Source organism: Lycium barbarum, chromosome 9 (genome assembly GCF_019175385.1).
Source record: "Lycium barbarum isolate Lr01 chromosome 9, ASM1917538v2, whole genome shotgun sequence".
Classification (NCBI taxonomy): domain Eukaryota; kingdom Viridiplantae; phylum Streptophyta; class Magnoliopsida; order Solanales; family Solanaceae; genus Lycium; species Lycium barbarum.
In genome coordinates this window covers 5,489,332-5,507,337 of record NC_083345.1, presented here as the reverse complement: position 1 = coordinate 5,507,337, position 18,006 = coordinate 5,489,332, and the positions used below count along the sequence as shown (strand labels likewise).

The following is an 18,006-nucleotide window of genomic DNA, read 5'->3' as shown; positions in this document are numbered from 1 at the left end:
TTTATTACTGACTTGTGTATTAATTGTATATAAAAATTGATTTGTATCGTTTTGAGATATGTGTGATCATTGTGTGTTTGAAATCTTTATATATTGTATAAACTGTAATTTTCAAAAATGTTGAAAACTAATATATGTATGAAATGTGTATGAAATTTGCTATATATCATTTAGATATATGCGGTACAATGTGTATGAAATGCGAATAAATTCGACATGAATTAGTGTATGAAATCTGATTTGTATCAATCAAAAAACTTATTATACATATATACTTTCTCATAATCTATACATAGTTTGATGAGATTTTATACAATTTATATGTATTTTATCATAATCAAAATATACATACAACTTTTACACATATTCCATACATAAAAATTATAAAGAATTTATACAGCTATACATATTGCATACAAAAATTTATACATATTTATTTTCTGGCATATGAACTTTGTTTGGAATCTGTTTTGTATTAATTACAAATTTATTATACATATTTTCTCAAAATTCATACATACTTTGATTATATTTTATACAATTTAAATGTACTTTATCATAATCAAAATACACATATGATTTTTATACATGTTTCATATATAAGAATTATAACGAATTTATACAGTTATGCATGTTGCATACAAAAAGTATACATATATGTTTTCTGGTGTATGAACTTTGTACATAAAAATTACCGATTAGAATGGACTTTTTGAATAAAAGTTGGAGAAAATTAAGGAACAATATCTTTTAATTTTGAATGGGGAGAGAAAAGTGAATGAAATAAAAAGAGCAAAAGTTACAGAAAATCATGAATCAATATCTCTTAATTTTGAATGGAGAGAGAAAAGTGGATAAAATAAGGAAAACAATTTATTTAATATGTTTTATTTACTTCTTTTTAATTTACCTGATTCGTATAGATTTTGTAATAAATCTATTGATATATTTTGTAAACTGAAAAGTATCATCATGTTCCGTAAATATATTTTGCCCTAAAACTCATGGTCCATTGAAAATTCTAAGTTCAAGCTTGAAATAAGATGCTAAAAGACTTAAAACTATGGGAAAAAAAATTAAGAAATGCTTATAATTTACATTATAAATAAATGTTTTTGTATATAAAATATTCTTAAAAATTGTATACATGCAATTTCGAGTTGGCTTGATTCGATTTGGCTTTTTTTAGTTAAAACCAAACCATACCAATTATGATCGGGTTTTTTTTCTTTCGCAATACCAAACCACTGGTCGATTTTTTTCTCAGTTTGATGCGATTTGTCGATTTTCTTTGTACAGCCCTACCAACAAGTGTATACAACATATTGTATACAAATAACAATAGATGTATACAAACCAAGTTGACAATAAAAAACATGTGTATACATTTCAATCAACAAACCAACAATTGAATACAATAGATGTATCCAAAATAAAGCTGCAATAAAAATTCAAATGAGATTTCAAAATATTTACACAACTATAATTAAGGGAGAGAGATGTTCAAATAATTGTATAATCGGAAAAGGGCCTAAAATACCTTCGAACTATTGAAAATGGAGCAAAAATACCTTCTATCCACCTTTCAACCCCCAAATACCCTTATCATCCACCTATTGGGTCTAAAATACCCTTATCATCACCTATTGGGTCTAAAATACCCTTATCACTAACATAATCTTTTCATTAAACACGTGTCATTTTTCTATTGGTTGGATTATAAAATTAATTAAACTAATTAACTTTTGCAATATTGACCAGATAGTGCCCCCCACCCCCCGACCCGACCCCCCCCCCCCCCCCGTGAAAAACATTTTTTTTTGCACCCCACCCCGCACCCTACCCCTCCCCCGCACCCCTACCCCCCCCCCCCCCACGCACAAAAAAATTAATATTTTTGAAAAAAAAAGTTTTGACGTTTTTTTTTGGGTTTTTTTAGCTGGGAGGGGAGGGGGGCGTAGGGTGCGGGGTTTGGGGGTGGGGGTGGGGGGAGGGGGAGGGTGCGGGGTGGAAAAAAAAAGTCAACTTTTTTTTTTCAGCTGGGAGGGGGGGGAGGTGTAGGGTGCGGGGTGGGGTGCAAAAAAAATATTGTTACGCTTCTCAACTTCCTAGTAAAAAGCACAAGTACTGTGAAATGTCTTGATAAATTAAAATGTCTAATGTAATTGAGTTACCAAAAAAAAAAATCTCACCCTCAAAAACATGGTATATTTTCAATCAAAAATCTAAAAGGCACAAGTGTAGACTACAATATTTTTTTTGCACCCCACCCCGCACCCTACACCTCCCCCGCACCCCCCAAAAATCTAAAAGGCACAAGTTGACTTTTTTTTCACCCCGCACCCTCCCCCTACGCCCCCCTCCCCTCCCAGCTAAAAAAAACCCAAAAAAAACGTCAAAACTTTTTTTTTTCAAAAATATTAATTTTTTTTGCGTCGGGGGGGGGGGGGGGTAGGGGTGCGGGGTGGGGTGCAAAAAAAAATGTCAACTTTTTTTTCAAAAAAAAAAACAAATCACCGGGGGGGGTAGGGGGGGTAGGGGTGAGGGGCACTTACGTTATCTGGTCAATTAGTTTAATTAATTTTATAAGCCAACCAATAAAAAAATGTCACGTGTTTGATCAGAATATTCTGTTAGCAATAGGGGTATTTTAGACCCAATAGGTGGATGGTAAGGGTATTTGGGGGCTGAAAGGTGGATGGAAGGTATTTTTGCTCCATTTTCAATAGTTCGAGAGTATTTTAGGCCCTTTTCCGTTATATAATTTAATAGAGAGATTTTAGGAGATAAAATAAAAAGGTAGAAAGTGTGGAGGAGAAAGAATGAAATTGAAACCGTAGACTAAGCTATTTTAGTGGGATGCTTTATGGATTATGGTGTACCAACGAAAAATGGCCTAAAACGTGTGAATGGGTCATTCTATGCCAATGTTTTAAAACTTGACTACCGTATGCCAATTGCTTGTCTTAGTTATACTAGGCCAAATCCCTTCGTTAACAAGCAGGTCAAAAACCCATAATGACCTATCCACAAGTTTCTTTTAAAACTACATAGATCATAGCCCGTGCCCAACATTTTGAGTACTCATGACCAGGAAAAGCAAGAAGCATAATAGAAAAGTTGCATTAGTTGAATCCAGATGAATACTCATGACCAGAAAAAGCAAGACACATAACAGAAAAATCGCATTAGTTGAATCTAGAAAAGGCACATCTTCCTTAGAGCTTGGATTCTTTTCTACTGCAAGTGTAGCCATCTATTACGGATTGAACTAATGACCACGCCGCAAAATGAAGAAACAGAGCGATTATAATGCATCCACTACACAATTTCTACAATCCAAAAAATTTCAGCTAGAATCACATATGAAAATAAATGGTCTGTTAGTATTAAGACACAAGTCCACAACTTTATTACATATATCGAGAGCATATTGATGCCAACCAGCATCTCATGGAGGCACAGAGCAGCCATGGCAATGTCATATTCCCCCCAACCTTGTACTCAGGAATGTAGTCTTTGGTATTTATTGTTCATCTTTTCGAGTCTATGGTTAAAGCAAACCAGCAGTATCTCATATAAAAGGCATGCCATAATAGCATTGAACTTAGATAACTTTTCATGCCCCATTGCTTGGTCAAATTTTGGCCAAATTTCTACTGAATGCATCAACAACGACCTGCACAGAGAGAGAGAGAGAGAGAGAGAGAGAGAGAGATTACATGAACAAAAATAGATTATTAGATGAAAAGAGTAAAAATGGAAAATATCCTTGAAGTCCTAAGCTTTCATAACCAGCAATCTAAAAAGAGTAAAATTCAATAAATTGAGTTCATTCTTTACCTGATTTCTACTTAAAACATTACTTTATTTTCCGATTCTTTTCGATACAGAAACCTGCATTTCAAGAATAACCAAATGATAGAACTTTCTTTTGTGGACAAAGTAAATGATTGAACTTGAACTACACATAGGCTAAGATAGTACTTATGCTCCAAATCCACATCACATTGCCAAGAGTTTTTAAGTTATATATGCTGTCGCCTGCCAGTTTTAAGGAATTTTTACACCATCAAGTCTCGTTCACCTGTTATAGAAGTAACCTTTCTTATCTTCAAGATTACAAATCCACATTTTATGGAGGCATGCCTGTAGTATATCATTTGGCTGACCTGACCATGGAAAAAATTTCTTTATAATAACGGTGTATATAACTTAAATTCTATTGCCAAAAGAAATAGATATCTATATAAGGGCCACTTTAACATCAACAAAGCTGAAAAAGAATTAATAAAGTTACTGCGATTTCATAACCAAACAATCTGGAAAGAGGAAACATTTAATAGATTGTGTTCATTCCTTATCAGAGTTCTGCTCAAATTTTGCTTTCAATTCAGAAACCTACATTTCAAGAAAAACCAAATGATAGAACTTGGATTACACACATAGTACTCGATTTCAATTTTTCTTGCTCAATTGAAATAACTTACATTACAAAAAAACACTTTGCTAGCAAGAAGAAAGCAACTGATCTGAAGAAGATTGCAAGGCCTACACTTGGAACCAAATTCCCAAAAGAAAGACAAAACCATTAGCTAGGAAAATGAAAAGCAAAGGACGATTGTGAAAGCCACGACAACGAAAAGATCAGTTCTCTTTTTCATTTCTTGGTAATTGTTTGATCAAAAGAAAAATGAGGAAAAGGATAGTCTTAAACCCAGGGGTAAAATCCTCAAGTTAAAGCTATATTCTTGAATATATCAAATGGATAAGAAAAATAATTGAAACAAACAATTATACGACATGCATTATCAAAGTGATAAATTTAACTGGGGAAATCCTTGTTAAGCTAAAGTAGTATCACTTACAAGTGATGTTATGCCTTTAAAGCTGAAAAAGTCTTGCAGGCTCAAGTGAGTGTCACTCTACTGGGATGAACTTCTACCATGTTCGCCTTTCTTGAGATACTTAAGTGCTTCATCGCATACCTCGGATGTATCAGCATATACTCAAATATCTGATACTGCAACAGCCAATCATGAACATGCCAAAGGAATCAATACATAATACTGCAAAATTAATTATAAGCTTCACGTGAAAGAAAAGCAAGCAACTTCCAATCCTGTCTTATGATAGAACTTGAACTACACAATAGTACTTTTTTTTTATCGATAAGTTAAAGTTGTATTTTGAAACAGAGCCAAGATAGTACTGCAGCAAATACAAACTACACACATAGTACTCTATTTCAATTTTCCCCTTCTATAATTAGTTTGTGAAGAATAGCCAAGGAGCCATTCAAATGTCAGTTCAGCAGACAAAAATGATAAGTATCTACATATGTTAAATCCTCAAATTTTCCATAGCATGTCCGAACTCACATAGCGAAACATCATATGCTACTGAAGGCTTTGAACATCATACAATGAACAAAAAGCAAAACCTTCGAAAATAAATGTTTGAGAAGACAATTTACAGATGCCTGTTGTCATTGTAAAAAAAAAAATTCAACACAATGAGGAGAACTGCATAAAAACAACATGGGTAGGTAGGATAAATTTGATAATTAGACGAAAAAAGAGAAATAATAACTCAATTAAAACACATTTGATTTTCATAAAAATCCTCATACCTTTTATATCATCCAGAGTGTAATGACTAATGATAGGTTCAATAATAACGCAGCTTGAGTATTGTCGGACCAAGCTAGCTCAATGACCACCTTCTTGTAAGAAAATTGGATGTCGGGCTTATAACCAGCATAAGAACATTGACTGTTTACATTCTAGTGTGATAAGCTAAGTGACAAATAACCCTATAGATTAAGAAAGTTTTAAAACTTAGTGCAGCTCCAATTTTCAAACAGCTGATGATAGTCAGAAATCTTTTAACAAGAAACTCACATATGTACAATCCAATAATGCTTGCTACAAACAAAAAAACTACAACTACTTTATAGAAGCATGAAGAGCCCAGCATCAATTGTGTTACAACCTACTTTAACATACAAATTGATAGTAAAGATGGGAACCTACCTAGTTTGAGCACAAAGGAGAAGCAGAGGTTTGAGGAAGATGGTCGAGTACTTTAACAATTGTTAATCTGGAAGTGATCTCGAGGAAAGAGAGACCCAAAGGAAACAATCTAGAAGGGAAAGGAAGTACGAATTTGCAAAAATTAGTTATGTGTAATAACTGTTCTACCCCTGCACTAACTGAGCTAAATGACTGCTCTACCCTTGGTCGTCGTCCTTTTCACATTTCTATATAAATCACCATGACTTCAATTCCTTCAAAACTGGTATGTATTGTCTAATGATCCAATTATTCAACATCTTGTAATCGAAAACTGAAAATGAACATGTTCACTATATTAATTTATTTCACCAGAAAAATGAACCACAGTTCATGTGAATATCTTGCTAAAAGCAAATCATTTATAAAACGATGTACTCGACTGAGCGACTAATAGTAAAATAACGAAGTGACATGAGCCTCCATTATTAAGATATTGAATCAAAAATTCTTTGAAGGCAAAATAACAGTACTTGAAGTAGGGTCAATTTTGGCAGAAATTGAAATATAACCATTGAAACGAATGAAAGGTGGAGGGCGAAGGATATTCATGATATTCGGAAGGATTTATGTTTATTCACTCAGATTTTACATCATAATAGAAATGAGGATGAAGTGCAAGCTGTTCTTCCATCTTTTCAATGTAAGTGGCTTGAACAAATGAAGATCTAATAGAGCAACCAAGTAAAAAGGTATAACATATAACACTCTCATTCTGTAAACACACTCCTCATCCACATTTATGGAAATACTAATACATTTGTTTTGACCATGTTTTTTACCTTAAAAGTTGAGTCTTTTACTAATATTATATTAGTTAGAATTGCAAAGGGATCTATCTACACTCAGAGAGCCTCATATGCTTGCTAAGGCAATGAAGTAGATACCTTCATGCTTTAGCTTGGTTAAGTTGATTTCAGAGAATTCTAAATTCATTTTAGTGACAATAGCTGCAAACAAAGTAATACTTCTAACAAATAAAAGAAACAATGAAAATAGAAATAGCTAATAAGAAGAAGGCGATGATGAGGATGAACTTTTTCCCCATATCTGAGTGCTCTTTCGGACAAGGTGATTGATCAGCTAGTCACTTCCACAAAACAAAGAGCAAATTAAATAGAAGCCCTACTCCTCCTAATTTATAACAAAAAGAACCTAGAAGGTTATCAAGTATCAAAACCACAGATTGACAAAGACAAAATTGATTGCATAGGTCAAACTTTCAGAGCCCTAATCAATATATAAGTAACAAAAGGACCAAGAAAAGTAACAGAATAGAGACATTTGAATCACGGAATACCTTGAATGGACCAAAGATTAATATTTGCAAGCCGGTCATTTAAAATCTCAAAATCTCCTTTTTGAAGACTGCTTCGAGTTTCCACATTGTAGCTGATGATATGAACTTGTTGAAATGATACTACAAAACCACGAGTACTAATCTGAGTGAGACGAAGAAGGATCAGGTGATTCCAGAGAAAATAAAAAGAGAGAGAGACCAAAAACTGGTAGGAGAAAGTTCTACATGAAGCAAGTGATCAAGAAGATTGACGAAAGTTGGGCAAACGTTGTAGTTCACTTGGCAGAGCGACAACACAATGAAAATAATGCTCGAACAACAGACCCAACCTCCTTCCGTTGATCAAAACAAGAAACATTATTAGATACAATAGAGAAGGAATAAAGGAAAGTGACAGACCTCTAGCGAGGAAGAACGTTTTTTCCAACTCATAATTCCCAATTCAGCACCGATACTATGCAGATAGTTCATAGCGAGTAGTACACTTTTAATTAAATTTTTTATCTGGCTGAATCTCCATGGTATAGCAATCTAAACGTGCTGCTTTTAGCAAAATCAATAAACAAAACAAAATCAACTTAAAGCGTCAATACCTCGCAACGACTCAATCACTAGTGAAAATGAACAGTACCAGAAGAAGGAAGAGTAGAGAAGCTATCTCCCCATTGGTGACGAAATTCCCATCGACCATAACACTCATGATTTTACCTCAAAAGTCACGACTAAATTCTAACTTGTGGAGATCAACCACCCTGATTTGCCTTGAAAGGAAGAAAGCAATGTCATACATTAAGTCCATAGGGTATTTTTAATCCAAATACAAAACCAAGTAGTTAGTACAATGATAAATTATGAGAAAGAGGAAAAATGCATGAGCAAATCAACTCAATTTACACATGTATGTTGAAAAAACAATCTAAAGCTACTCAAAAGTTCTAGATGTCCAAAATTTTATTTAAAAAAGTATTGAAACATATCCATTGCTGAGAAAACAAAGGAAAACACAAAGGTGTCCATTTCCCTGCTTCTTAGTAGTGAGAAACTGAAAAGTCACCAAGAAATACAAAATTTCAGTTTATCTTTTCAAATTTCAGTTCATAGGCTTTCAAAATCTAAATAGACTCCATTGAGCAATAAGTATAAGGATACAGTGGTACTTAACAATTCTTATAACATGGCAAAAAAAAAAAAAATAGACACGGTGTCCAATTTCAGTGACCCAAAAGGTAAAAGATTTATAAAGAGAGAAAGAAAACTAAAATAAGAAACTAAGTGAAAAAATAAGAAAGAGGAAGAAGAAGAACTCACCAGAGGAAGCCGATGGAAAACTGAAAACAAGCCACTTGTCTGGTGAGTTCTAGACATTTCATATGTTGACACTGAGAATATGAAAGAGAGATTAGCGAATCGATGGTTCTAGACATATGTTGTCGCTGTGTTAGTGATTTTTTTAAGTGAGCGAAATGACAGTTATGCCCTTGGTCCTTCTAAACTTGGCTCTTCTATATAGTAAGTATATAATATATATACTTACTATGAGTCTTGGTCCGCATTTGCAGGCAATGCGGGCCCAACGATTTGGATTGTAATACAACTTCACTTTAAATTGCAAGTTTGCAACTAATAAATCAACATAAAATTTCATCAGATGTATAGTTAAAAGTTCTGGTATGCCAAAAGAATAAAGGCAAATACCAAATTAGACATAAAAACTCTATGATGACAAACATGCACGTCGGCTGATATCTCCAAGTTGCGAAAAAGTAACCTTCAACCTTGAAAAATCACCCTAGGATCAGGGGATACCTCAATGTGTTCGCCATGAACTTGATTAAAGAAAAGAGTCACCTTCAATCTTCTCTTGCAATTGTATGTAGGCTGTAGCCAAGACAAAATGTTTTGCCATATAAATTTCCAGAGTGTTCCATTTTTGTTTCTTGTATGTCTATACCTGCTGAAACTAACCCCCTCCCTCCTGCTAATGCGGCTGGTGGGTAGGGAACCAAGTACCGACATTTTCACCATGCATAAAACTATAACTTATGCCTGTACCCTTGACTCGACCTATATAACTAACTCATAGGTCTTAACGATAAATCTTTTTTCTCTACATCTTTCAACTTCTTTCGAGCTTATGCAGATACATAGTGACCATATGGGTTTCAGTTAGAGCGTTGAACAACCTCTATCAAGGTAACTAAGAACATGACAATTTTGAAAGATTGGAACTTCAAGAGACTGGATTTTACATTTATAGGAAACTTTTGTCATAAAAGGTGATTCCCTATCACTTGGCAAAAAGATATACTCTTTTCATCAAAGCAGAAAGTAGAATGTAGTATAAAAACCAACGAAATATAAAGTAACGAAATACTTATCGAATGTCATTCTAATTTGATAAATGGCCGGAACCAAAAAGAAAAGCCAGGACTTTGATTCTTTTCAACCTGAAGAACAAAGTCATAGAAATGCAATGTATACCAAAACAACCTTAATTCAGAGAGAGCATATAACACTTTTAAGATATCCATATTAGAACCTGCAATTGTCTTTGATGAAGAAAAGTTGATGCTATTGGTAAAAAAAATTCTCCTATGAGGTTTTACATTCCAGACCATATTCCCTCTAGGATGCACGGTATTAAAATCAACTCACACATATAAACTGCATGCATTTATCTAATGGACATGAGCACGATCATTGTTGTGCAAATCAAGAATTGCTGGTGCTATAAAAGCCTCCACATCAATATCTAACAATTCTAGATTAAAAAACAAATAAAGCATATCAGGTAAGAAAAATATCATGCAATATAATTATTATGAATGCTAAATGCTTAACTTGCCTGCACTACAAAGTAAAGATGCCAGTGTTGCCTTTGCTGGTTGGTCCAATTATTAACAGAGACACAACTTTGTCAATTGCAGGACATTATGCATAAGCCTGCAACGCCCTCCACCAACTATAAGTGAACCACATAAAGTTACCATACAGTCAATATAACTTCTGCTAACAATATTTAGAGAAATATATACAATTAACGATGACAGGTGAATTTGGTTACCCGTAAATTAAATTAATTTCCTCATTTTAGGAGGCTGGGAAAAGCTAATGGTTGGTGTTTCATCAAACTGATTTTGACACAAGTTAAGCAAAAGAATTGACATACACTAAAATTATTTACAAAGTTAGCTTCTAATATAGTTCGAGGTGTGGGGTTCAGTACCATCTCAAAACCAATATATGAATGTTACCCCTTTGCTCTATTTGGGCTTCGTCCATCTTTATTTTATTGCCAGGCATCTGTTTTTCAAGCATTTCAGAAAGATTCCTAATTTAATAGTTGATATTTGTAATCTTAAGTACACCCATCAATACATTATAACATGAAATATAAAGCACAACCATTTAGCATTATCATATTAAAATTAAATTAAAGCCAAAAAGGAAGAGCAGCAGGGACAAGACACCAATACTTTTTTTAATTGTTACAAGACACCAATGCTTCTTTGGGGATGCAAAATGTTCAGCAACACAACAAATGAAGATTACTATTTGGAGAAACACACAGCAGGGAAAACCATCCATAATTTAATAATGTGTCAAAAGAATTTTCAGAGCATCAAATAACTGTAATTATCTGATTAACATAGTCATAGATTCCTATCATCTATCTACTTTTTAGTTTCCACAGATAAGGTGTTTTGTAAGTAGACGATGTGATGATTAACCCACTTTCTGCTTATGCAATAGTATCGATACCCTTTTATTGTTAAGAAATCCAGACATGTGAAGCAAGAAATTTTATAATCTACACTTATTATATAGTTAAACTAGCACATTTGACCTGGTATTAACTAATTTCCAGAATCAATATACTGAGATTCGGGATACACTACATAATCATTCAAGCATTCGAAGAATCTAGCATGAATTTTATAATCCACAGAACCCATAATCTCAGAAAAGACATATAGCAAATTGGGGATCGCACTAGGTTTATTGTTGTAGTAGTAGTAGTAGTTTGTGAAGAAAACCAAAGTAAATCACAATGTCTAGGATCTACTAACATTTATTATAGTATATCAAAAAGATGTAAATAGTCCATACACAGCATAAAGAAAAGTCAAAATTTAACAAGACCTAGATGGGAATAAATAACACTAAATGGAAATTTCAAGATTCATTTTCAGGGGAAGCAGCAGAGGGCTCATTTTCTGATGGTTTGGTCTCAGCCTCAGCAGCAGCAGCAGCAGAGGGATCATTTTCTGATGGTTTGGTGTCAGCCTGAGCAGCAGCAGCAGTAGTAGATCTGGACTTAACGACATCAAGCATGCGTTTACTAATCTGCTTAGAGTAATCCTGAAGGATCTTAACGCCGTCATCATCATCCCCAGAGGAAGATGATCCTGCAGCATTGAAGGCCTCTTCTTCTATAGCCTTAGCAGTCTCCGATGCCTCCTCATGGGGAAATGTGCCGTACCGCTTGGAGAGTATAGAAGGCGTTGATAGGGTTTCGATTAGCCTATTCGTAACCGCGTCACGAGTGCGTTGTGTTGGTGGCCAAATACTGAACGAAATGTTCATTGCCTTTTTCTCCGTTGATTCTTCTGCCTGAGGTGTTTCCTTTTCGGACACGGTTGCTGGTTTGGATTCTGCTTCTTCTTGGGTTTGCTGGTTCATGTGACTTGCTTGTTCATCCATGTTGTCGGACATTTTGAAAACAGGAAAATGATAATGAACGACAAAATTAAAGGGTCTGTTTAATTGAGAATGGAGACACAAAATTAATGTGATTATTTTACTGCGAGTATGTATTATGAAGACAGAAGAGAGCTGAGTGCTGAGTTTTGGGGAAGATATAAGAAGGTTCTAGAGATGGATCCAGGAGGTGGGTGTTGGTGTGGCCCAAAATCTGCTGGACCTAAAGTGACGCTTCACCATTTCAGAGTGACAATTCTTCGGCCCATTTCAACATGCGAAATTAGGGGGGAACGTGGAAAAATCATGCCGCATAACTAAATAATAGTCCTAGCAATACATGCACATATCTCATCATTTTAATTAGTCAATCTTTAAGGTTTGTATTTTGAAAATAACTTATACAAAATATAATTTATGTACTATCACTTTAGTTATAATTAAAAAATTGAGTTAATGGAATTAAGCTATCTCAAAGGAGTCGGACTTTTTTCTCATTATCATGACAATAGAAGTTATTCATCGATGTAAAAGAAAATTAGTAAGAATATGAGGGAAAATTAATATTTTAATTCTAAATTTTTTCTTTTAAATTTTTTAATATTTTATATGTATACCAACAGGTTGATATCTATTTCAATTAAGTAACTATTCAGCTCCAAACATAAGAATCATTGTTATATATATTGGGTTTTTTAAAAGTAAAACTAATAAAATATTTTTATTAAATTAATTAAGAATATATTATAAATTTTTATGTAAAAAATTATAGATAAAACAAATTGTTACAAAGAAATCAAAATCAGAAAGATATATGTTATATCATTAATCACCAAATTTTAATTCTGAAATGAAAATATGAAGAAAACAATAACCAGAGACTGCAAAGGAGAGTAAACAAGTAAAGTATTGACAATGAAGGAAAACGGGAATAAAAGTCACTCCTTCCATTCATTTTTACTTGTCAACATTAACATATCAAGAAAAAAAATCTTCTTTTTATTTTATCCTTCACATTAATTATTCATTTTCAAATCATTTTCTGAGGCTATTGAGACTATACACCAATAAATATGGATATTATGATAAAATATAGTATACTTTATTTATTAATTCTCAAGGAACGTGAAAAGTCAAAAGTGAACAAGTTATGTGTAGGGAATTAAAATAACTTTTGGTACAAATTTGCATTGCTATTGTTCGTCATCTCTTCACGTTTAAGTATTGAAAAGGAAGAAAAACGGAGATAAAAGTCACTCCTGCTGTTTATTTTTACTTGTCCACGTTAACATATCAAGAGAAAGAAACTAATATGGTAATTATTAATTAGTATGAAACTTCAATTATGTTGATTGTGTATAAAGATAACGACTACGCATCTATTATAGGCATGTACATTTGTATACATGTCATCCTTTTTCTTGTATTCCTTTATTTATTATGGCGACCATCAAGCTAGGAAACGCAAGAAGAGTGAGGAGAATCATGCAGAAGGGGCTGGTCATTAATTTCCATGGAATTAATGAGTGAATATTTGTGTGTTCTTATTATTAATTTTACCCTTAAAATACTCATTTTCAAATTATTTCGAAGGTTATTGAGACTTACACCAATAAATATGAATATTATGGTAAAATATATGTTTTCTCTGTCCTGTATTACTTGTCACTTTCCCTTTTGCACGCCCGTTAAGAAATCAGAAGTAAAATATGTATTTTACTATCTTACTCCTATCTCTATCCAATAAATACATTCTAATCAAAATTGACAATTTTCAAGAACATTTATTACTAAAGGTAAGATGGAAAAGATTTAATTAATTTTATCTTGGTTTTGTAAATGAACAAGTAATTTGGACATACTCCCTCTGTTTCAATTTATGTGAACCTATTTCCTTTTTAATCTGTGCCAAAATGAATGACCTCTTTTCTAATTTGGAAACAAATTCACTTTATGATGTGATTTACAGCCACACAAATATTCAAGACTTATTTTGAATCACAAGTGTAAAAAGTCTACACTCTTTCTTAAATGTCGTGCCCAGTCAAATAGGTTCACATAAATTGAAATGGAGGGAGTACATTTTTAGTAATGTGGCCAAGTAATATGGGACGGAGAGGATAAGATGTAAAATATTTAATTAATTTTATTTTGGTTCTGTAAATGAATAGTAATTTGGACATATATTTTTAGTAATATTGAGTACTTCATTTATGAACAAGTAAAAGTGCATGGACGAAATAAATATATGTCGGATAATTAAAATTGAAATGCATACTTGTATACATGAGCAGAGAATAAATATTCAGTAAAAAAAAAAAGTTTAGTAATGTGGCCAAGTAATATGGAATGGAGGGAATACTTTATTTATTAATTCTTAACTTATCTTAATAAAGAACTTGAAAAGTCAAAAGTCAACGAGTATAAGTACATGGAGGAAATAAATGCGTCGGAGAATTAAATTTAAAGTGCATACATGTATACATGAGAAGAAATAAATTTTCAGTATTATGACATATGACCACGTAAGATAAAAAAGTAGTTAGTTAAAATGCACAATTTATATAGCTTCTGGTACAAATTTCTATTGATGTATTAGTCCTCTCTTCACACTTAGATATATTAGAAATATAAAAGAAGAAAAATATAGAATAGAAAAATAGACATATATTTTTAGTAATATGGCCAAGTAATATGGACGAAGGGAGTACTTCATTTTTATTAATTTTTAAAGAACATGAAAAGTCAAGTATAGTAATGTGGTCAAGTAATATGGGACGATGAGAGTATTTCATGTATTAATTCTTAAAGAACCTGAAAAGTCAAGTAATGTGGCCAAGAAATATGGGACCGAAGGAGTACTTCATTTATTAATTCTTAAATAACGTGAAAAGTTAAAAGTGAACAAGTAAAAGTGCACGGAGAAAATAAATATGTGTCGGAGAATTAAATTTGAAGTGCACACATATACACATGAGAAGAGAATAAATATTCAGTAATATGACATATATCCACATGGGATTTATTAATTCTTAAAGAATGTGAAAAGTCAAAAGTAAAATTGAACTGCATATGTCTATACATGAGAAGAGAATAAATATTCAGCTAGAACACGAAAAGTCAAAAGTGAACAAGTAAAAGTGCACGGAGGAAATAAATGTGTCGGAGAATTAAATTTGAAGTATATACGTCTATATATGAGTAGGGAATAAATATTAAGTACCATGACATATGTCTACGTGAGATATAAAAATAGTTGATTAAACTGTACAATTTATATAACTTATGGTACAAGCATTCCTTGCGTGTATAATTTTTAAAGCCCATGGTACAACCATGGGAAGCTGTGTTTGTCCCTTTACCACATTTTTTATATTGTCGGGGAATTAAATTTGAAGTATATACGTCTATGAGAAGGGATAAATATTAAGTACTATGACATATGTCTACGTGGGATATAAAAATAGTTGATTAAACTGTACAATTTATATAATTTATAGTATAAGCATTCATTACGTGTATAATTTTTAAAGCCCATGATACAATCACGGGAAGCTGTGTTCGTCCCTTTACCACATTTTTTATATAGAAAGATATATAGAAGCATGGGTTTCCATACTTCGTCGCCAGGCTCTATTTAAAAAAAAAAAAAGAAAAAAAAAGTGGACCTCAATCTTCTTTAATAGTAGAAAAAAATTTAAAAAAAAAGGGTGGGGCCCAATTTTCTCTAATGGTAGAAAAATTGTACAAAAAAATTTTAAGGTAGGGCCCAATCTTCTATAATAGTAGGGATGACAAAAAAAATTAAGGTGGGACCCACTCTTCCATAATAGTAGAGATTAAAAAAATTAAGGTGGGGTCCGCGTGGAGAATTAGGAGACAATTGCAAAAAAAAAAAAAAAAAGGTGAGGTACACGTGAAGAAGTAGGAGACAATTGCAACAGAAAAAAAATATGATATTTAAATAATGATAATAAGTTCAAAAAATGGTAAAGGTACGCTTAGAGAAAATGTAAAGAAGAGAAGTTCGGGAAAAAATAAATAACGATTTAAATTGAACACAAAAACTGCTAAAGAAGTCATAAAACTAAAAGATTTAAAACTTATACCATACGTCTAACACCAATAATGAGGAATAACATCAAGAAGGCGAAATATAAACGGTCTTCTATAATAGTAAATTAAAAAAAAAATAATAAGGTGGGGCCCACTCTTTTATAATAGTAAAAAAAATTTAAAAAAATTAAGTTGGGGCCCACTTTTTTATAATAGCATAAATTTAAAAAAATAAATTTAAGGTGGGGTCCACTCTTCCATAATAGTACAGATAAAAACATTAAGGTGCGATCCACGTGACGAATTAGGATATAATTGCAAAAAAAAATAAAAAAAATAAGGTGAGACCCACGTGAAGAAGAAAAAAAAATAGGACATTTAAATAATGATAATAAGTTCAGAAAATGGTAAAGGTACGCTTAGAGAAATTTAAAGAAGAGAAATTCAGGAAAAAAGAAATAACGATTTAAATTGAACACAAAAATCGCTAAAGAAGTCATAAAACCAAAAGATTTAAAACTTATACCTTTGGGTATAAGTTTAGACACATACGTCTCACACAAATAATAAGGAATAACATCGAGAAGACGAAATATAAACGGTCAAGAAACATATACATATATTTTTCTTAAACTGTTGAAGTTGGTCTGTACTAAAAAATTTAAGACTACAGCAGATGCTGACACATGAAAGCGTTTTTCAGTATTGTTGATTAGAAAGAGATGATGGCGTGAAACTCGATAGGAGAGTGTATTTCAAATCTTTGAATTGGATAACCAAATAAGGAGAGTCAGTATTCATAGCAAACACTAATATAATAAAGTTTTGGATACGGAACACAAATTACAATATTATATTAATCGTATTTTGAACATAGTATATATATATATATATATTATCACAGTCAAACACAATTACATATACATAGATACACTATAATCCAAAGTGTTAGGCATACGCTGTCTAGTTTATATAGAAAGAAGAATAGAAATATGTAAATATAATATTAACCTTCTTTTTCTTGTGGGCCCCCATATAACACGCGTTACAACTTACAAGCATTCCATGAGAAAATAATCTATAAATCACCAATCACATTAGGGTTTGTCCAGACTTCCGAGCCACGACCAATCATGGGGACAGCAGACATATTGCCTGAATGCCTTGTTCGAAAAATTCTCTCTTACCTTAGTTTTAAAGAAGCAGCCAGGATGAGCATTCTCTCTAAAACATGGTTGCAGGTCTGGTTCACTCATCCCAACTTGGAATTCATTTGTTATCGCGAAATCCATTTGGAAATAGTGGATAAAACCATGGAGAGATATAGGGACTGAAGAAATCCCATTGAGTAGTTGAAATTCTTAAGTCCAATGTATGCTCCACGTGAAATTTTCCCTCTGATTGATAAGCGGCTTGACATTGCATTTCACAATGGTGTTAAAGATCTTGTCCTTACAGCTTAACATCAGACATCTTTCCTATTTTCAAAATCTTGGCAGCAAAATCTTTAAGGGAAGTGGTTCTAAATGATTGTAATTTGAAGCATGTTTCGTTATCTAGTGGTGTGACAAACTGTCATTCCTTGAGAAAGTTTTCTCTATCTTCTGTAAGATTAGATGAAAGCATGCTTCAGACTCTACTTAATAGTTGTCCCTTGATTGTCAGTTTCATCCTTGAGTATTGTTATGGGTTGGAAAAGATTGAGTTGCTGAATCTTCAAAAGATCAGGTCAGTTTCGATTACGACACACGGATATAAATTACGACACACGGATATAAAAACCAGCTTGTTAAAATCGGTGCGCCAACTCTTGAGTATTTGTCTTATACTGGTTATTCATTGGAAGAATTAGATGTTGTTGAACGTCAAAATCTG

General features: G+C 32.8%; 1 protein-coding gene, 1 long non-coding RNA gene and 1 pseudogene across 2 annotated transcripts; 1 reads left to right on the top strand and 2 right to left on the bottom strand.

The window, feature by feature from the left end:
• Nucleotides 1-3,192: 3,192 nt before the first annotated feature.
• On the bottom strand, nt 3,193-7,366 carry LOC132611472 (uncharacterized). The gene is made up of 2 exons (XR_009571689.1): nt 5,633-7,366; nt 3,193-5,023 (listed from the first exon to the last, which is right to left on the bottom strand). It is a non-coding gene; the product is annotated as an uncharacterized LOC132611472 (long non-coding RNA).
• A 4,050-nt stretch (nt 7,367-11,416) lies between these two features.
• Nucleotides 11,417-12,227, bottom strand: LOC132611471 (MFP1 attachment factor 1-like). The gene has a single exon (XM_060325895.1). The coding sequence runs from the start codon at nt 12,088-12,090 to the stop codon at nt 11,551-11,553; it is 540 nt and encodes a 179-aa protein (XP_060181878.1). The 5' UTR covers nt 12,091-12,227; the 3' UTR covers nt 11,417-11,550.
• Nucleotides 12,228-17,264: 5,037 nt separating this feature from the next.
• Nucleotides 17,265-17,983, top strand: LOC132610715 (F-box protein At5g03100-like; annotated as a pseudogene).
• Nucleotides 17,984-18,006: the final 23 nt, after the last annotated feature.

Excerpts from the sequence above, each read along its gene's own strand:
- LOC132611471 (XM_060325895.1), bottom strand. The coding sequence starts at position 12,090 with ATGTCCGACAACATGGATGAACAAGCAAGTCACATGAACCAGCAAACC.